Source organism: Callorhinus ursinus, unplaced genomic scaffold (genome assembly GCF_003265705.2).
Source record: "Callorhinus ursinus isolate GAN/ISIS: 27379988/994484 unplaced genomic scaffold, GSC_fseal_2.0 scaffold80, whole genome shotgun sequence".
NCBI lineage: Eukaryota > Metazoa > Chordata > Mammalia > Carnivora > Otariidae > Callorhinus > Callorhinus ursinus.
The window spans coordinates 3,788,236-3,810,024 of record NW_027397142.1 but is presented as its reverse complement, the minus strand read 5'-3'; the positions used below and the strand labels follow the sequence as shown (position 1 = coordinate 3,810,024).

At 40.7% G+C, this 21,789-nt stretch overlaps 1 protein-coding gene across 3 annotated transcripts in view; it reads right to left on the bottom strand.

Moving 5' to 3' along the window:
• The window catches only part of RBM33 (RNA binding motif protein 33), a 124,602-nt gene that overhangs the window by 88,151 nt on the left and 14,662 nt on the right, over positions 1 to 21,789 (bottom strand). For all 3 annotated transcript variants that reach the window (XM_025862213.2, XM_025862215.2, XM_025862216.2), the window contains exons 2-5: positions 16,492 to 16,570; positions 9,711 to 9,759; positions 3,534 to 3,610; positions 1,050 to 1,362 (exon numbers count right to left, since the gene is read on the bottom strand). In XM_025862213.2, the coding sequence (XP_025717998.1) occupies positions 1,050 to 1,362; positions 3,534 to 3,610; positions 9,711 to 9,759; positions 16,492 to 16,570 (518 nt within the window). The remainder of the gene's footprint in view (positions 1 to 1,049; positions 1,363 to 3,533; positions 3,611 to 9,710; positions 9,760 to 16,491; positions 16,571 to 21,789) is intronic.

Genomic DNA, 21,789 nt, shown 5'->3' with positions numbered 1-21,789 from the left:
TACTGTATCTACTAAAGAGAAAACATTCAAAACGAATCAAATCTTAAAAATAACTACTGAGATAAACACAATTATGATTAGAACTAAATATTCTAAGGTTCCTCATAAACGATCCCTTTCAAAATTACTCCCATTTATAGGTACGTATGACCAATGACCAAAATTCAGACTTTGAATTTTTTTCTCAAAAGCAAGCTTCCTCTGAATAAAAACATTAAGAGATTAAAGGCGAAGCTAAGAGCCCCAACTCCACGCCTCCAACCAGCCCCGGCGGGCCAGCTGACAATGCACCTCAGTGGAGCGATAGTATCATGAAAACCCTAAGATTCTACGGCCGAATATCACGTCCTTCCCACACAAATTTCATTAAGTGCTTATTTTAAAAACAAGTATCTTCTAATGATGAATCAGAAAGACAGATGAGCAATCTTTCACTAGTACCTTTTGCTTTCTTGACAGTTCAACTTTAAAAATAGCTACCAATCAAAACCATCTTTCTGAAACAGAAATCAGCACAATCTTTGCTTCCTGATTACAGATAACAAATTATGTGTGACATTTCCAAAACTAACCTCCAATCTCTTTATTCATGTTTAGACAGTTCTCAGTTACAAAAAAGGATGAATGAACAGGACATCAATCACTCTGGAATATTAGCACCTTAAAGATGTCTTTAGCAGGTCAATAATCTTTTCACCTTGGAAGGACTTTATCAGATCTTGTCTAAAGCCTGGATAAAAGCTCTGCATTAAGTACTTCTAACAATTGACAGTGTATCTCCACCACACAAAGCTGTTTTCTTCCTTAAGGTGCAATCCTCAAGGTCACAATTCTGTGCAGCCTTCCAGAATGACAAAGGGGCATTACCTCCAGCCAAACAAGCTGTCAACACAAACTTTGTCATAGCTCAGATAAAGAAACTGGCAGACAGTGATAATAAGGTCTAATTTCCCTCCCTCCCGAGGGAGGGGAAATAGATTTCAAATCAGTCTAGAAACCTATGCCCAGGCAGCCATGTTATCTTCGGCCATACAAAGGAAAAGACTCACTGTGAATTCATCTAAAGGCTCATTGATCTCGATGTCTAACACTTCATCATTGTACAGCTGCTCCTCCTCGGGCTCCTCCACATACTCCATGTGGTCCTCTGTCAGCTCAGCATCGTGGCCTTCATACTGTCCTTCTTCCGGGTACTCGTGAGCATACAATTCAGATCCGTCGGATTTGTGATAAACAAGTTCATCCTCTCCTTGTTCATACTCAGATTCCTGTTCCCCGGATTGCTCATTAGTGTTGTCAGACAGTTCAAATGACGTGACCATGCCAGATGTGGTATTTAAACTAATTGTGACACCCTGAGAACTAAAGAGAACAAAAATACAAAGAAAGGTGCCCAATGAGAATCAAGCCCGAAATTAAACCACTACGTAAATAACTGTTACAAAGACGTAGACCATGACTGGTGAAAAGTTGTTCCAATGACTGATAAATGCACATTACTCCATCTCAGGTGACCGAGAGCAGAGCTCAGCGTGCCATACTGAGCCTGCACCCCACGCTCCTAACGCAGACAGCACCTGCACTATCATCAGATGCAGGTTATTTGCCCAAAAGAATCAGATCAACCAGATGGGGAAACAAGTCTGACTGGCAAAACTCCAGGACTGAAAACAAATACACTATATTTCATTCTAACTTCCAGAACGAAAAGGGTGGTATCTGTTTTCCAAGATTCCAAAGTAAAAACAGGAGTATTACTCTATAAACAGAAAATCAGAGACCGAATTTTAGAACAATCTGTTCTTTTTAAATCTATGATGCAAATTATAAACTCCTATTTAAAAAAATCAAAATATTAAAAATGTGTGAAAAGACATTTCAATATTCAAATAAATAAAATTTGTACTAATCACCAATTTCAAAAAAATTAGTTTATAATTTCTGAGTAAAATACCAAAGAGGGTTTTAAAACCGAAAAAAAAAAAAAAAATTTTTTTTTTATTCCACCCACTGAATCACAACAGCTACACGCCAAACACTAAACTGCCAGATAACAACACTTACAGGGCAGGATTTTGCAGAAAAACCTAAGTGCACACATATCAATTAGGTTATCTAATCCTAACAAGAAACCTGAATACACCACACAGATTTAAAGACATTACCTGGCTAAAAACTCCAAACTGCCTTATTTTGAGGGCAAACTTAACTCAAAAGATCAAAATATAATAATGATGTCAAAGAATGGAACTGGGAAACAAATAACCGGGAGAAAAAACTAACTTAAAACTGTATTTCTATCCATAAAAATTACCTTAAGTTAGAACATCTGTTCAATAATAAATGGCTTATATTTATTAACCTCATTTATAACCGAGAGAGGTCTCTTTGAATTTTCACTTTAGGTTTCCTCATAACATTGAAAAAATTACTCCACCGACCAGAGTGTACTAAATACCTCTTCCTCTTATAATGGAGCTTACTAGTCAACAACAAAAAGACATTCATGATTGCTGCAAACTGGATATTTGTGTCCCCCAAAAGTCATCCTGTTGAATCCATAACACACCCAGTGTGATGGTGCCCAGAGGTGGGACCTTTGGGAAATGACTGTAAAGGTCAGAATGCTGGAGTCCCATTGATGTAAATTAAATTAGTGCCTTTGCAGAGAGGGCCCCAGAGAGCTCCCTCACCTTTCAACCCCGTGAAGACATAGCAAGAGGGCGCCATCTATGAACTAGAAAGTAGAAACTGACCATGCTGATGCCTTAACCTTGGACTTCCTAGCTCCTAGAACTGTGACAAATAAATTTCTGTTATGAACTACCCAGTTCATAACGTTTTGTTAAAACAGACGAAAAAGACTAAAGTAACTATGTTCACTAAACAATTACATTCAGATAGTCAACTCGAGTCTAAAGTACAGTCCAGAGGCGCCTGGGTGGCTCAGTCGGTTAAGCGTCCGCATTCGGCTCAGGTCATGATCTCAAGGGTCCTGGGCTCAAGCCCCACGTAGGGCTCCCTGCTCAGCAGGGAGTCTGCTTCTCCTTCTGCCTCTTCACCCCCACTCCTCAGTCTCACTTTCTCTCTCAAATAAATAAAATCTTAAAAACATAAAAATTAAGTACAGTCCTAAGGAATTTCCAAAATGGCAATTCACTAAACCGATTACATATTAATAAAAAGTCTAAAGTAAAAAACAAAAGCAGCAACATCAAACTGCAGCCAACAGTAATAAGAGCCTAAGGCCACTGCCCCCATCCAAATAAAGGAATTCTTCAAAAGAGCAGTACATACCTTTACTGAGTTTTCATAACCTGCATTCAACAGAACTTAGAGAGGTCATCAAATGCAAGACCAATACCTATTTATACAAAAATATATATGGCTTCCACATAAGAGAGCTGTATTAATATCCTGTTTAAAATAAAATCATGTTGAAGATATATCACATTATCAATGATATCCCATTATAATTATAAATTAGTTACTAACAATTTAAAGAAAATTTTTAATGAGCTAATAACGAATACCTGAAATTTTCTTCATCCTCATTATCACTCTGTAAAAGATCATCATTCAGCTCTTCATCTGACAAATCCGACTGATTCTAATTAAAATAAGAAATCTAATTAATGCATGCCACTTCCACACAGGCTTGTTACAAATGTGCAAAATTACGTTGACTGTATTATTTCTAACCTTGTTATTAAAACATGTGCCATTCAGTAAGCTATCTCACTTTGATATGAGCAGTTGACAATTGAGAAATTCCACATATGGTATACTTGTGACCCCAGACAAATTTTCAGATGCAGAGTCAAGTAATAAGTATAGAAACAGGCTTAATGATCACATTTATTCTAAATCTAACAAAAAAGGAAAAAGAAGAGTCCTTTAGCAGTATCCTACATTCTTCCCTATCATACGCAAAAAAAAGAATGGTATCCTTAAGATTTGACTAAATTTGATTTCACTCATATGTGGAACTTAAGAAACAGAGTAAGAAAAATGAAAAAAATAAGAGGCAAATCCAGAAACAGACGCTTCACTCTAGAGAACAAACTGACACTCACCCGAGGGGGAGAGGGTGGGGGGTGGGTGAGATGGGTGATGGGGGTTAAGGAGGGCACTTCTGTGAGGAGCACTGGGTGGGGTAAGGAAGTGATGAATCACGACACTGTACACCTGAAACTAACATCACACCACATGTTAACTAACAGGAATTAAAATAAAAACTTAAAAAAAAAAAAGATTTGACTAATTTTAACACTGTTAGTATCCAAAATCTGAAGACTTTTTAAACAAAAGAAGTAGAATTTTCTAAATAAGCAGATTTTAGTGGCGCCCAGGTGGCTCAGTCCATCAAGCATCTGCCTCCGGCTCAGGTCATGATCCGAGGGTCCTTGGGATCTAGCCCCACATCAGGTTCCCTGCCCAGTGGGGAGTCTGCTTCTCCCTCTGCCCTCTGCTCCTCCTTCCCGCTCATGCTCTCTATCTTGTGGTGCTCTCTCTCTCTCTCTCAAATAGACAAAATCTTTAAAAAAAAAAAAAGGAAGAATATTTTAGGTAAGTGGATTGCCAAATTGAAATAGTAAGGGACTAAAACAAAACGAGTTTATTAATAGAGATGACACATGAAAATAAACATGCCTAGCTCAGGCCCTCACCCCTGCTCTCGACAGGCCTGTGCATTCATCGCACCAGTAGGCAGAGGAAGCCTGGTGATTTTGTCAACTGCTCAACTTTCCACAGTTCCAGGTTTTGTTAAGTTAAATATATACCAGTATTGCACACTTACATGGGGGGGGCCTTCACATTTTCCTCCCCTATTCAAATTTCTTTCATGGTATATAAAAATTACCACACCCCCCCCAAAAGAGGCCCCTTGTACACAGACATATTAGGAAAAAAGTAAAGATAGAAAAAGGAAAAAGAGAAAGACTTGATTTTCTACTTAAAAATGAAACAAACAAGCAGTCTTTTCCTGGCATTTTATAGCTTATAAAAATAGGTTTCTCAAACTTATCTATTCATTCTTCATTATAGTATTTTTGATACAAGCCAAAAAATATGAACCTTATTAGTTCTTACTGGTCTCAAGGGTCTCTACTTAATGGCTGACAGTATAAGATAAAAATAAAATAACATGGGGTGCCTGGGTGACTCAGCCAGTTAAGCATCCGACTCTTGATCTCAGCTCAGGTCTTGATCTGAGTTCAAGCCCCAAAACTAATAATAATAATAACATAACGTAACACAGACCATGTAGTTTTCTTGAAGAAGGGAGAACAGATCTGTATGAAAAAGAAACAGACCTCTTAAGAGGGCCAAAATAAAGTTTTGCTTAGTTGCCCACATAATCTGTCCTCTACCAGAGGAGATGAGCCAGGCCTGCCTAAAGTTAGCTGTCCAATTTATTAAATAAAACCACAGGAAATCTTTAAAAATTAACAATTCAAAGAAAGCCAAATTTCATGAGAGGCTGCTTGAGTTTTTTAGTTAAATTTTTAAATACTTGTCAAAAATCAGTGAGCAAATAAATAAATCACCCAACAGAAAGGAATGTATGTTGTGGTGGGCCCTGATGGTAATCAGATCCTACTTCTGCATTCTAAAGATTCAACTTCCCGAAGGGATTCTGAATGTGATGAGTAATAAACACAGGAGGCAACTGATCAAGATACCCACTTAGCTGATAAAGCAGAGATGGAGAGCTAGACTCAATCTCTGAGACACAAACTGATTTTCAACCAACATCCCAAAGAACTGAAGTGAACGGTTTCCTCAGGCAAGGGTGGAGTCACTAGGGAGGATTCTGTTCTGGGTGGTCTGCAGTAAAGTAGAGCAAGCACAACCCCAGAGAGGAAGAGAAAGTAGCAATGAATGCTAGCAAAATCCTTTCTCCCAACCCTACCAGAGGAAGAGGTCATTCCTCTCCTGGGGAGAGAGACGAGTATGAAAGAAAAAGAATGCTTCTCCGGGACTCCCCAGAAGATGGACCATCTATTAGAACATCTGGAACTGGCATAGCACAGAGCACCTGTCCGGCACTAGCTGCTGCAGAAGTCAAACAGAGAAACTGAAGAGGGGGTCACGTGCTGGCAGGCAACCAGCCCCTCAGGCTTCCCCCAATTTCTCAAGGCTCTGGCTGGGTCATGCCAGCATGCTTCATCTTGAGTTTGCATCCTCTCATTTTTAACCTATATTTAAAAATTTCATCCTAACAACCTCCCTTCTTGACCCCGATGGCCGTGTCCTTGATTGCCCCTGTTGGTCTGATGATGTCACTATACTCAGTGCGTGGCTGTGCGGCCCTCTGGCCCACCAGCCCAGGAGCCTCTCTCCAGACAAAGCTACAGCTCCGTACATTTCGTGGGACACAAGTGGGGGAAAGACAGTGGGCAGGCAAGAGTACCCGTAAGAATAAATTAGCTAGTAAATACCCGACAAAATACTCAATCTCACTAGAAACCAATTAAATACAAGGTAAACTAACCAAAAATTATTTTTCATCTATCTCACTAACAAAGATTTTTAAGAGAGAAGTGGTCTCAAACCTGGGGGACTGGGAAGGTGAAAGACTTGTTCATACACCTGCTGCTCAACTGATCAAATGCTGCGGGAAAGCAACTGGACAACAGGAGACAAGAGTCTTAAATGTTTACACCCTTAGGCCAGAAGTTCTCCTTCATGGAAATTTGCTAAGAAAAGAATTTCAAAAGCATAATAACATTAGTACACTAAAATAGCATCATAATGTCTGAGATTCACTTCAAAATAATTCAGGAAGAGGAGTGAGTGGGCAGAGATAAGGCAAAACTGCCTTTAACTGAAAGCTGCTGAAGCAGAGTGACAAACGCATAAGGGTGACAGTCACTCTGCTCTCTTCTTTTATATATGCTTAAAATTTTCCATAAAAAGTTCTTTAAAAAAAAAAAAAGTTATAGCACAGGGACCTGGATGGCTCAGGCAGTTAAGGGTCTGATTCTTGATCTCAGCTCAGGGACATGAGTTCAAGCCCCTCATCAGGCTCCACGCTGGGCATGGAGCCTACTTTAAAAAAAAATTTTTTTTTAATAAAAATATAAAAATAAGTCATAGCAATGAGCTGGATACAACCCCAGTGAATATAGGAATGGCTAGGTATACTATAATTACACAAACTGAAATACTATGTAGCCATTATAAAATATCTTGAGAAACATTTCACGAGGGGCGCCTGGGTGGCTCACTCCGTTCAGCGTCTGCCTTTAGCTCAGGTCATGGTCCCAGGGTCCCGGGATCGAGCCCCGCTTCGGGCTCCCTGCTCCGCGGGGAGTCTGCTTCTCCCTCTGCTTCTGCCTGCCGCCCCCCCCCGCTTGTCCTCGCTCTCGCTCTCTATCTGACAAATAAATAAAATCTTAAAACTAAAGAAGGAAAAGAATTTTCCTGTTCCATGACAACAGGAAAATGCCAATAATACAATGCTGAATTAAAAAGCAGTGTTTTTTATGTATAATATTTAAATTATACTTTAAAACATATGAAAAAGGGGCACCTGGGTGGCTCAGTCGGTTAGGCGACTGCCTTCGGCTCAGGTCATGATCCTGGGGTCCCGGGATCGAGTCCCGCATCGGGCTCCCTGCTCGGCGGGGAGTCTGCTTCTCCCTCTGACCCTCCCCCCTTCTCATGCTCTCTCTCTCTCTCATTCTCTCTCTCAAATAAGTAAATAAAAAAAATTTTTTTAAAAGATAAATAAAAATAAAACATGAAAAAAATATAAGGATATATGCCAAAATGTCAGTCATGAGGGCTTAGATCTGTTTTTTTCATTATTTCTCTTTTGATATATCTGAGCTCTTTGATTCCTACGAGGTACAGCGTTAGGAAAGAAGAGAAGAGGAAAGGGGGGGGTATATACACTGTTCCCAAGCAGACAAACCTCCCAACTGGCCAAGGTGGGTGAGGGCCCTGCCACCGAGACGGAGGCAGCAGGCTGCCGCCCTCACGCACTCCTGTCCCAGGGGAAATGAGGCCAAGTCCCACCAGTCCACTAGTCCAATAAGAGAAAGTGACACTACTTCCCCAGGAGAGTCAGCATTACTATCCAAACCAAACTGCTTTTCCATCTTTATTGGTAAGAGACCTGACCGAAGCTTTCACAAGATGGGGACAAATGTCCACCAAAAGGAATTACTAGGACTGGTGGGACATCCTGACAGAGACACAGGGCAAACTATGCTGCCCCAGGCTTGCCCAAGGACAGAAATCCAACTTACATAAGAAATATCTTACTACATTTAAACATTTTAACATCTAATTGGTATTCTTCCCTAAAGTATCTTAAACAATTCCAAAGGAAAAAAACGTGTTTACATTAGAGTAGTGAACTCCCAGGTACAGTGAGAGCTCTCAAGGATGTGCAAAGTAATTATCACTTGAGTCACAAAGAAACCAGTACCACTTTCCCCCTGTGACCATGACACAGGAAAGACTAGCCCTGCACCCCGAATCACATGACATATGCAGGGCACCCTGAAGCCAGAGAGTGAGCCCCTCAAACAAGGAAAGGCTGAGGGGCCATCTCACAGGTTTTTCACTTTCAGTATTTTGCTGTTTCCCCACGTACTTACATGAGATCAAGTGGATCTACAGGGAACTAAATTAATTCTTACTGAGAGTTACAGGTGATGAGAGCCACTTAAAAGAGGAAAGGCTGAGGCAGGCTGAAGCCAGGCCACCTGAGGGCCAGTGATGCAGTAAGAAACAAGACAGAGAAAGGAAAGTGGCTTCAAAAGAATCCTATAGCAAATTCATGTGTTAGCAAAAAAGCTAATAATGCAACAGAGTAAGTTATAAGAAAATGGCAACACTGGTACTTCTCCCACTACAAGATCTTCATTAGCTTTATTATAAATGATATTAAAAGGAAAATATAATCAGGTCTAATAAATCAGACAAATGATGTGACCTTATCACCTGAAAGTATAATGAGCTTATGTACAATACCTGTGGAAGGTAAGAAGCCACCACAATCTTAAGACTTTAAAAAGCTAAGCATAAAAAAAGTACCTTGATATTTAGTAAGAACAGCAAGTGTTTTTAAACCGTTGATAAATAAAATAAAAATTCACTATTTCACTTTAATCTGTGGATTTGTATTTCTATTTTTAATGTATGTTTTATAATGTTATTGGTAGAGTAATATAAACATACACATACATTATATATAGATATACACAAATCAGAGTTAATTACTGCAAAGTTTTGTTTCATCAAAAAGGTTTAGAGAAACCTACATTAGGTTTGAGGCTAGCGCCCTCACTTACCTGAACGCGCGCTGCATTTGAGAACAGCTATCCCTGAGCTTATCTCCAGACTTTCAAAAAGGGAAGGCAAACTATCAGCCTCCAAATGTTAGTTTCGTGAGTGAGTGGTGGTTTTATGTTACTGCTTTCACAAACTCAACACCTGCTGGAGTGCATCGGTCTGAGTGAGAACTAAAATATCTGCATCAAAGGACTGATCACTTGAGGTAGAAGCTACTGGAGAACTTACTAACAGACTAAACAGTCAGCTCTCTGTGCATTTAAAAGATAATTCAATTCACAACACTGTAATCTGCACCCAAACTTCCAGTACCACATCCCATTCATGAGATATATTCCTGTATGTTCAGTACAATGATGCAGCTGGAGGGTGGTTTCAGGAAGACCTCAATTTCTTACCTTTTTGCCAGACAGCAAATCTTCTCCAAGTAAGTCATCTTCAAGTTCACTGGGGATAAAGAAAAATAGGCATGCCAATGCATTATTCCTACAACACTGGAAAGTCTGCAGATCACTGGGAAATCTCCCCCAGACTTCAGGGTTTGGGTATTTTCCTGTTTAGTTTGCTCTGCTTCCCTTTTTATTAATAATGAGAATGTAGTCAAATATATAAGGAATGTGTGGTCTTTTAAGTGTGGGAGGCTCTGCGAGAGGAGGTGGCTCTCCCTAGACTTCTGATCTCAGTTTTCCACCTCAATATGAGATCTTTATTTCTTTGGACCTGTTCAGTAATCATTAAAAAAAGAAACTACAATAGTTAACATCTATGCTTTCTCCTGCCTTGAAAAACCTATCATGAAATAGGAAAACATGTCCAACATCATTAACTAGGAAAGTTAAAACCAAAACCACTGAGAGACCATTTGACACTCATCAAACTGCAAAACCTGAAAAGATGAAAAACACAAGGCTGATGAGAGCATACAAGTAAATCATCGTGACTAAGAGAATTATCTTTGTAAAAGATGGAAGTCCTGTCAGTCTGAAATTTTTTTGTCAGCATGCTTATGTTCTGAAGTGATCAGGAGCAGATTATGTCACAATTAAATTCAAAACCTTTACCAAATCAAAAAGCTAAAGAAATTTCCCGCTGTGTGTGTGTGTGTGTGTGTGTGTGTGTGTGTGTGTGTGTGTGTGTGTGTGTGTGTATTTTGGTTGATGAAGATGGCTACCACTGAATTATATTAGCTCTGGGGAACCCAATGTCTTTTAAGGACAACATCTAGAAGGAGAAAATAATCAGATTATGCTACCAGGTGCAAATGCACCAATATTCTTATTAGGGCTGTTACTCTATTTATAAGCACGCTGGTTACAAATTTCTGTAGGTTTTGGACACAACTTTATCCAAAAACCATGTCTACTTGTAGTGTGCTACTTTGCGGAATACCAGAATATACAGGAATGCCTGCTGGAGTTAAAACAGAAATGCCTGTGTCTATACACCACCTTTTAGAACTAGAAATAATTCGACAAATCTTTTCATTCATGCACTGAACACCTTTTTGTTATCTTGTTACCCCATATAAGCCCTATACCCTCATTTTATAGATAAAGAAAACAAGGAAAGGAGACTAAAGAATCGGCCCCAGTCACACAGCACGGGCAGACCCAGGACAAGGGGTTACCCATGGGGCAAATCCCCCACAGACCTGTACGGTAAGACAGCTGGCTATCAGAGAGTAACAGGCATTTTTTTTTCCACAAATTTCCACAATCACCTACACAGCTTTCAAGATACAATGTCTGCATCTTCAGTGTTAAAACCATCCTCTATGAGTGAGGAACAAAGGATCTAGTCACCACACTGACAGGAACTCCATTTGAGAACTGATTCTCGATGACCAAACAGACACCTGCCCCTTGAAGACAAGCACCCACGCTAGGCCATCACTCTGAATAACTGAAAATGAAAGGTACCACCACCTGCTCAGGGGATACTGAGAACTCTTAAAACCAGAGCACAGAAAGGCATCGGTAAATACACAAGCAAAAATCTAGAAACTATCTGTACTATCTGCTAACAAAGGATGTATACGGAAAAATCTGTCTTTGATGACTACACACTTTTTCTAAACAAAAGCATTTCTGGGCGCCTGGGTGGCTCAGTCGGTTAAGCGACTGCCTTCAGCTCAGGTCATGACCCTGGAGTCCCAGGATCGGGTCCCGCGTCGGGCTCCCTGCTCCGCGGGGAGTCTGCTTCTCCCTCTGACCCTCCCCCCTCGCATGTGCTCTCTCTCTTTCTCTCTCTCTCAAATAAATAATCTTTAAAAAAAAATAAAATAAACAAAAGCATTTTTTAAAAGAAGATAAGGAAAACTAACAGTTATAAATGAGTGGAGTGTACCGAGATGGAGAATAGCTGCTTCCATGACTAACAAAGACAACGGCATGAAATAAGCAAGCAGGATGGGAGACAGAAGGATTAGGTCCATACAACCACAACAGACATAAATTACAGCTCAAGAAATCGTGAGCATCCGTTCAGTGTATTATGTGCCAGGAACCATCCTAAGTGTTTCACATGTATTAGCTTTTTTGTTGACATGACAACCCCATTACGTAGATATTTACATCATCCCCCATTTTTTTAAAACATGAAAACAAAGGCACGGAGATGTTAAATAACTGGCTCAAGGTCACCCAGCTAGGAAGTGGCAAAGTCAATAGGCGAACCCCCGAGATGCTCTAGCTCTGGGGTCCAAATCCTAACTACTATGCACAAACCCCACGCAGAAAGTAAATGTACTTCCCTACTGTCATCATCAAGTTGGATCCTTACAAAAGATGTACACAAAAGGAAAGAAATTTATAAAATATAAAACAGTCACTGAAAACAAAACGACAATGAACTCCTGGGAGCAACCGGCCCAATCGGGTCCTTTCCAAGAGCTGAGCCGCAGCGCCCCTGCCGATAAAGGCAGCTGAGTCAGGAAAGGAGAGCCGCACAGGGCGACTGCGAGGCGTCCTGGATCCAACTGCAAGGCTCCTCAGGCTCTCACCATCACTACGTAAGAACAACCTCCTTGGCCACTGTTCTCATCCAAGACTAGAGACAACCAGCTCTTTTAGAGCAAGTATACTTTTACTAGTCAACAGGTGTATACTGAAAGACACTTCCAGGAAACAAGTATTCTGTAGTCAGCCACATGGCCGCAGCCTTTCAAAACCACAAGTGAAGTGATAACAAACCTTGCACTCAGTCCCTTTCCTTCGGTGCGCCTCCCCTCTCCAAGACACCCTCCTCCGATCTCTGCCAACTCTGTTTCCGGGAAGCTTTCTCTGGGAAGACCCGTGCAGGCTCTTCTGGCCTTTGCTTCTGGATGGCCTTGGCCCATGGGATGACCCAACGGGTCATTACGAAGCCCCTCCCTGCTACCTGCACAGTCCAGTCCCACCCACTGCTACCACTGCAACCCCCACTGGGCTCTAGGATGCACTTCCCCCTCGGGCCTGCTGCTATGCCGGGAACACCGCACCAACTCTTACTGCTTCCTTAACCCTCTCCTGTAAATAGCTCCATCATCCAATGACTTCCAGTTAGAGCTAGGAGTATGCCGTCTTTCTCCTGCATGAATACAGAGTGATACAAGCACATCCTTCAGAAAAAAAACACTTCAGGGGCTGGCTCAACAATGGCACCAGGTTCTTCCAAACGCAAGAGCTGGTCATGACTCCCAGCTGGTCTGACTCCCTCTTCTCCTTAGCTTTCAAATTTCTCCCTCTATTATCCAGTACATGGAAGAGACCGTCTTATGCTTTTAAAATATCAAAGAAACACACATGATACAGAACCTCCACACGCAACATGCACTGAAGACGGATGAAGAAAGGAGGCGCTTGTTGGTAAATAATGCTGGGACAGCTGCCATTCACGCCGGGGAGGACGAGGAAACCGGAGCCCCGCCTCCCATCATCACCAAACCCAATTTCCATGAAAGCAGAAAGCCAACTAACTTCTGGACAGCTCGAAGTCCCACTGAAAGGATACTGGAATGGTTCAAATATTAATAAAGATAACAACTGCAATGAAAATACACATGCAATATTTAAATCTATGAGTTGGAAAGGATTCAAAAACAAAACTCACCTTTGGAGGATGCTAAGGAACTGACCCATTATTTTGAAAACGGGTAAATAAAAGTAAAGAATCAAGCACTTATTTAGTACCTCAGAGGAGCCAAGCAGTTTGCAGAAGTTAACTTGGATCATTCATCCTCCTGCGCATTTTCCAAACCTAAACCTCATCAACGTCTAGACCTATTAATTTACAGAAAACGCAAGAGATGAAAGAGCACACTAACACTCCAGGGGTGACAATCAGCAAAAGCAGAAACTCCACAAGACAAACCACCTTGTGTCTTCAAAAAGTTGCAGAGAACTAAAAAAAAAAAAAAGATGCATGAAAACCTACAGATGAAACAACACTTGGAAAATCTACCTATCAGTTGCAACTAGGGCTCTAATGTGGACTCCACAAACTATAAAACAGCATACAAGACCCATATCCACACTGTGTTGTGTGTGAGATACACTGATATTTACACGAGACAATCAGTCATAAGACATTAACATTCAGGGAGTTTTTCAAAATATAACTCTATTGTGGTTGTCTTTGTAAATCCTTTGTTTTTTTAGAGAGATACAATCTGAAGTATTTTCAGATGAACTTATGTATGTCTATAATATGAGGAGGGTTGCAAATTACAGATAAAAACAAGACTGACTTTATACCAATAACTGTTGAAGCTGATGGTACACTGGGTACTCTGTACTATTCCATTTTCACATTTTCTTGAAATTCTCAGTAAGTTAAAAATCAATCAATTTAATCAATTTCAGGCAAATTATGTATCTTAACTATAAAAAAATAAATAAAAACACTTCACAATTTTCATAGGAACATGCAAAACATACCAGAACACAAGGCAGGGAAGAATTTCCTAAGGACAAAAAGTGGAAAGCAGCTTGACCACACACCTCCGTTAAGTGATGCCCTCGGGAAGGCCACAGCATTGCCAACGAGTATTCCTGACCAAATACACAACCTAAATCTAGTTCTGAAGAGACACCTGCAAATCCATGCTAAGGGTGAGTCTACAAAATAAAGAGCCTGTCCTCTTCAAAAATGTCAAAGTCGTAAGAGACAAGGATACATAATTCTTCCAGATGAATATAAGAGGGGACAAAATGCACTGTATGATCCTGAACTGAAACTTGAACCAGAAAAAAAGAAACTCATTTTTGGCTATAAAGCCCACTTGGGAGAACTGTCAAAACTTGAATAACCGCTGTAGATTAAAAAACCCAATTCTGTGTTTGTTAACTTCATGATTTTGAAATGATCCAGTGGCTATGTAAGTGAATGCCCCTGCTCTTGAGAAGCTCACCAGGAAAACTACATGCTGAGGCACATGGGAAGCACACAGCCGGGTGCCCTCAGACCACTGTTAAGAGGAGTGGGGGGAGGGGGGCCTCGGTGAGCAGGTGTGCAGAGGCACAGAGGACAATGGACATGGCAGGAAGCAACTGCGAGTCTGGGGGCCCAGGAGAGTGTCTGTGACACTCTTGCAACTTTCCTCCAAGCCTGAAAATGATTCCAAAGTACACTGTGTTCGTATTTTAATAAAAAAGAAAACAAAAGCCATACAGGAAAAGATGATACATTTGATTACATTATTTATAAAAATCCACCTGAAGGCTGCTATTTCAAGGAACGCATGTCACAGACTGGGAGGAGATATCTCCAAGCACAAAAAGTAAATTGCAAAAAGTATAAAGAATCCCTAAGATCAATAAGGAAAAGACAAACAACCGTAAAAAAAATACACAGAGATATGAACAGACAACTGACAGAAGAGAAAATCCATATGGTGAGTGAACTACTAAAACACACGTTTTTATTCCGCTCCCCATCACAATCTTTGAAACAGAACGACGTACCAATACCGCGGGGAGGCCATTTCTCTTACAGGAGATTTTGTTGTAGGCTCTAAGTAATTTTTCATGGACTGCCTAAGAACTGCTGAAGAGTAATCATCTTTACGTAGGCTCTAAGTTTGTAATGTATATAGTTTTTAATGCAGATTATTCTGTAAAACTCCTGGGGCATCAGTTTTCAAATGGCAATCAGGTAATTCTTTTTACTGAACATCACTGTTGTTCTTTATTCAGACCTATTTACCTTTATTATTAAATTTTCTGACTGCAACTACGAGGTAATTTTTTACATTTTCACACAGTATTTAAGATCTTAAGAAATATCTTAACTCAGTCGGTTAGGCGTCCGACTCTTGGTTTCTGCTAAGGTTGTGATCTCAGCATTATGAGACTGAGCCCTGTGTAGGGCCCGTGCTAAGCGTGGAGCCTGCTGAAGATTCTCTCTCTCCCTCTTCCTCTGCCCCTCCCCCATGCTCTCTAAAATAAATAAATCTTAAAAAAAAAAAAATGTAAATAATCCTCATTTGAGAACCCCACCACCCAGACTATGCCCTCATGAACTTCTCCCACTACACATCCCTCTAACTGCTACTAGAGCTGCTCACCACAAGTAATCACTATACAGAACTGACATTTATCACTACTATGAACATTCTGAACACCTTTAGTGCATGTGTGTGTAACCCTAAAGATATTTTCACTTTCACTAGTAACCAGAGAAATAAAAATTTAAAATACAGTGAGATACTATCATATACATATTAAATTGGCAAAAATTTTAAAGTCTATAGCCAAATATTGGGTAGACTAAACAAAAGAACTCTGGGATCCACCAAATCAATACCACCATTGTGAAAAACACAACAGACAGAACGGACAATCAGGGCCCTACAGACAATACAGGCCTGGAACTGGAGCCCACCAGAAAGCCTTCTACCTGGAAGGCCTGCCCTTGCCCTCCCTTCAGCCCAGCAGGGACAGGCCCACTAGGGAAAGAGCACCAGGAAGCCAACATACTGCTCTCAGTAACGATCTCTGCAGAGCCGGGGCGCCTTGCTGGCTCAGTCAGTAGGGCACGCAACACTTGATCCTGGGGTTCTGAGTCTGAGCCCCACACTGGGTGTGGAGATTACTTAAAAATAAAATCTTAAAAAAAAAAAAAAAAAAAAAAAACTCTGCAGAGCCAGGTGGCAGAATCGGAGAAATCAGCACAGACCACAAGTAACCGGGTGTTCTGTACCTGTCCCAGTCCTCGTCTGCAGCTCTTCTTCTCCAAGATCGCTCTGCTCCAGGCTTATCAAACTGGTCAAAGTCATCATCTGTGAAGGAGAGGCCATGAAAGTCAGTCTTACTAAATTAAAACAGACACAGATATTCAAATACTGACGGCCCCTGACTTACAATGTTTTAACCTATGATTTTCAACTTTACAATGCTGCAAAAGCAATATGCATTCAGTAAAAACCATACTTCAAATTTGAATGTGGGTCTTTTCCCAAGCTAGCGACATGCGATACGATTCTTTCTCATGATGCCAGGCAATGAGCAACAGCCACAGCTCCCTGTAGCCAAGGGATCATGAGGGTACACAACCAATACACCGACAACCATGTGTACCCACACAACCATTCTGTTTGTCACTTTCAGTACAGTATTCAATATGTTACATAACATAGTCAACACTTCATCATAAAATAGGCTTTGTGTTACAGGATTTTGCCTTAAAGTAGGCCAGGCTAAGCTATAATACAATGTTCAGCAGGTTAGGTCTATGCATTCTCTTTTTTTTTTTTTTTAAGATTTTATTTATTTATTCATGAGAGACAGAGGGAGAGAGAGAGGGAGAGAGGGGGAGAGGGAGAGGGAGGGAGAGAGGGGGAGAGAGAGAGAGAGAGAGAGAGAGAGAGAGAGAAGCAGACGGAGAAGCAGGCTCCCAAGGAGCAGGGAGCCCGATGTGGGACTCGATCCCAGAACCCTGGGATCATGACCTGAGCCGAAGGCAGACGCTTAACCATCTGAGCCACCCAGGCGCCCAGGTCTATGCATTTTCAATTACAGTATTTTCAATTTACAGCAGGCTTATCAGGACATAACCCCGTAAGCTGAGGAAGAGCTGTACTGAAACAACCTGTTTTTTCTAAGGATTCCTGACATGACATTTTAAAACGTAAAGGTTCTGGCTCTCTGCTCCTCCCCTCTTCTTGCGCAGTACCAGCTGCACCCGAGACACGGTGCTGAAGGTCTACATGTTCCAGTATGATTCCACCAGGGCAAATTCAATGGCCCTATCAAGGCTGAGAACAGGAAACTTGTCATCAATGGAAAGCCCATCTCCATCTTCCAGGAGCGAGATCCCACCCCCAAATGGGGTGATGCTGGTGCTGAGCAGGTTGTGCAGTCCACCGGGGACATGGAGAAGGCTGGCGCTAACTTGAAGGGTGGAGCTGAGAGGGTCATCATCTCTACCTCTTCTGCCGAAGCCCCCATGTTTGTGATGGATGGGCATGAATCATGAGAAGTATGACAACTCCCTCAAGATTGTCAGCAATGCCTCCTGCACCACCAACTGCTTGGCCACTCTGGCCAAGGTTATCCATGACCATGAATGGCCCCTCTGGGAATGTGTGGTCTTTTAAGTGTGGGAGGCTCTGCTAGAGGATTTTTACAGGATCCTGGAGGTCAGGCTAATGTCAAGCTAAGGCTGCCTTTTGCCTCTAGCAAAGTATTAATGTTGAGGCAGCCGGGCTCCTTGAAGAAGGTCACCCTGCCTTGTCCCAAGGACTTGTCAATGGGCTGCAAAGGAGATTTAATTTTTTCTATAGTTCTTTTGCCTTTATTCTCACTTCAAGAGACTATGTTCATGACTCAAGACTCATTATTACTGAAATGTCAATTTCTCCCCAAACTGATCTATAGATTCCACATAATCCCCATCAAAATCCTAGCCAACTTTTCTGTAGAAATTAAAAAAGTGATTCTAAAATTCATATTGAAATACAAAGGACCTAAAATAACCAAAACAATTCTGAAAAAAGAGCATGTTGGAAAACTAACATTGTCTGATTTTAAGAATTATTAGAAAGCTGTAATAATGAAAACTGTGGTGTTGGTATAAAAATAGACAAAGAGACCAATGGAACAGAACAGCCTATCGAGGACATACGTGGACAACTGATATTTTACAAAGACTCAAAGAAAAGTCTTTTCAAACGGTACCAGAAGAATTGGATCACCATATGGGGGGAAAGAGGGGGTGGGGTGGAGAAAGAGAGAAGAGAAAAAGTGAACCTGGACCCATTCCTTATAAAAACACAGAAAAAACTCTTTGTGGTCCCTGGGTTAGGCAAGGACATACCGGTGACAGCAAAAGCACAACCAATAAAGGAACAAAATGAGAATCTGGACTGCAACAAAATTTTAAAACTTCTATCCTCCAGAAGTCATCATTAAGAAAGTGAAGACAAGCCAAACTAATAGTAAGTCTGTGCAAAGTACGTATCTATTAATAAAGGACCTGCATACAGAAAATATTAAAAACTCTCAAACTCAACAATAAAAACTCAACTTTTTCTAATGGGAAAATATATTTTTTTAAAGATTTTATTTATTTTAGAGAGAGAAAGAGAGCCGCAAGCAAGGGGAGAAGCAGAGGAGGAGGGAGAAAAGAGGGGGAAAGAATCTCAAGCTGACTCCGAGAGGAGCCTGGACACAGGGACCCATCAACCGCTGAGATCATGACCTGAGCCGAAACCAAGATTCAGATGTTTAACTGAGTGAGCTGCCCAGGCATCCTTAAGGGGAAAAATATTTAAATAGAGACTTCACCAAAAAAACATGTATATATGACAAAGAGCCTATGAAAAGATTCTCAACACTGTCATTAGGGAAATGTAAATTAAAGCCACAACAATACAGCAGGACCTATCTATGAGAATGACTAAAATTCAAGACCTACTACACCAAGTGTTGTCAAGAATGTGGAGCAACTGAACTCATACTCTGCTGACAGGAATGTGAAGTGATACAACCACTTAATAAAACAGTTTGGCAGTTTTTCTTTTTAAAGATTTTATTTATTTGAGAGAGAGAGCACAAACAGGGGCAAGTGGCAGAGGAAGACACAGGCTCTCCACCGAGCAGGGAGTCCGATGCAGAACTTAGTCCCAGGACTCCTGGGATCATGACCCAAGCCAAAGGCAGACACTTAATCGACTGAGCCACCCAAGGTGCCCCAGTCTGGCAGTTTCTTAAGAAGTTAAATATACCCCTACCACATGATCCAGCCATTCCACTCCTTTGTAACTTACCCAAGAGAAAAAAATATATATATAAATCCATGCAAAGCCTTGTACACAAATGTTCACAGGCACAATATTGGTAAAAGCCCAAAAGTGGAAACAACCCAAATGTCCATCAAAAGGCAAACAGATCAACAAATTGTGGACTATCTGTAAGTACAATACTCAGCAATAAAGGAGAATTAAATACTGATACACTCAACAACATGGATGACCTTCAAAATAATTATGCTGAGAAAAGCCAGACCAAAAAAAAAAAAGAACACATACTCTCAGATTCCTTTTTATAAAATGGTACTGTTAAAACAGTAACAGAATCAGCATTTGCTCAGGGACAGCAGGGCAGGAAGCAGGAATTAAAAAGGACACAAAGACACTTCTGACGATGACACATTCATTACACTGACTGTGGTTGTGGTTTCATGGATGTATACATATATCCAAACTTATCAAACTGTATGTTTCAAAGATACGCAATCTCCTGTTTGTCAATTACACTTCAGTGGAATCAGTTTTTTAAAAAGATTAATTAAGAAACTCCAAGAAACTCTGGTCAGGGATGAAAAAGTCAAATGTCTACAGTAAGTACACAGGGGAATATAAATGAGCAAAGCAGACTGGGTGGGAATTACATCAAATTAGCAGGACTTTACCTTGTTTACAGACAGGAGCATTACCACGTATTACAGGGAACGCATGCCCAGTGAAGGCAGATTCCAACTTTTCAAGAGAAGACAAATATATGGATTGTTCCTTAGTTTTTAAATGTAAGCAACTAATTCAAGTTTCTGGGGGCATCTGGGTGGCTCAGTGGGTTAAGCATCTGCCTTCAGCTCAGGTCATGATCCCAGGGTCCTGAGATCAAGCCCCAAGTCGGGCTCCCTGCTCAGCACAGAGCCCTGCTTCTCCCTCTCCCTCTACCCGTCCCCGCCGCTTATGCTCTCTCTCTTGCTCTCACAATCTCTATCTCAAATAAATAAATAAAAACCTTTAAAAATAAATAAATAAATTCAAGTTTCTGTGTTAGCTGTCCTTCCTGCCCCGGATTACATACTTCATGAAAACAGAGCGTATTCCCCAGCTATGACAATGTGAACGAAGTCCCAACATTTTATAAGCAAAAAGGTTTGTTCATGGCTTTTTTCACATCAGTTCACAGTGAAGGTATTAATGGTCACAATCACTCCTGGCAGACACTGCTAATTACAACACCCAATTCTGCTGAGGACAGAAAACCTTTATGCCAAGGTAACAATCACCTAGAAACCTTAAAAATTATACAATCCCTGGCCCCACCCTGCATCGGATTCAATGGGCTATATTTTTGTTTTTTAAAGCTTCTCAGTAATTGTAATGACAGCGAGAGCTGAGAATCCCTGCCCCCAGTCGACCATAATCCATCAGAGAAGATATGCCAGAAGAAAATTTAACTGTCATCTTGCTATATAAGTACTTCCTGCTGTTAAATCCACAAAAGTCAAAATTAGAAGCCAGGATTATGCAAAAATAGTTAAAATAAATACTTCTCCAAAGGAGAGACCCCCATAAAATGTCCAAGAAAATTAAGGATTAGTGCAAGTTAAGCAGAAACTATGAACAGAAGTAAGATCATGAAACCCGATTCCTTCATTCAACAATTATCTGAGCACCTAATGTATGCCCGGCATTGTTCTAAACACCTGACATACAGGGGTGTACAGGATAAAAATTTCCACCACGTGTAGGTTACAGTCTAACAGGTACAGACAAACAAAATCCCACAAACAAATATATACAGAAAACAAGGAGGAGGGTAGTGGGAGGTGCTAACCAGGCTGATTACAATTTTAAAGAGAATGATCAGTGTAAAATGCATTTAAAATGTACATGGGAAGCGCTGCCAATATAATTAATGATACAGTAACAGCACTGTATGGTGACAGATGGGAGCTAAACTTGTGAGCACAGCATAAGGTATAGAGGTAAAGGTACAGAGTTGTCAAATCACTATCTTGTAACCTTGAAACATGTAACGTTTTATTGATTATACTAAAATTTTAAAAACAAAGTGTACATGGGTTGTATCTTTCAATATTTACTGTATTAGAAATTAAAACCAAGGCATTTCTAAAATATTTTATTCACAAATTGATGTAAAAGAAACAATAAGCCCATTACACGTTAATGTAACATATTCTTAATGAAAACTGTATTTAAAAAAAGAAAGACTTTTGTTTTGCAAAACTCTTTGTCTCTCTGTA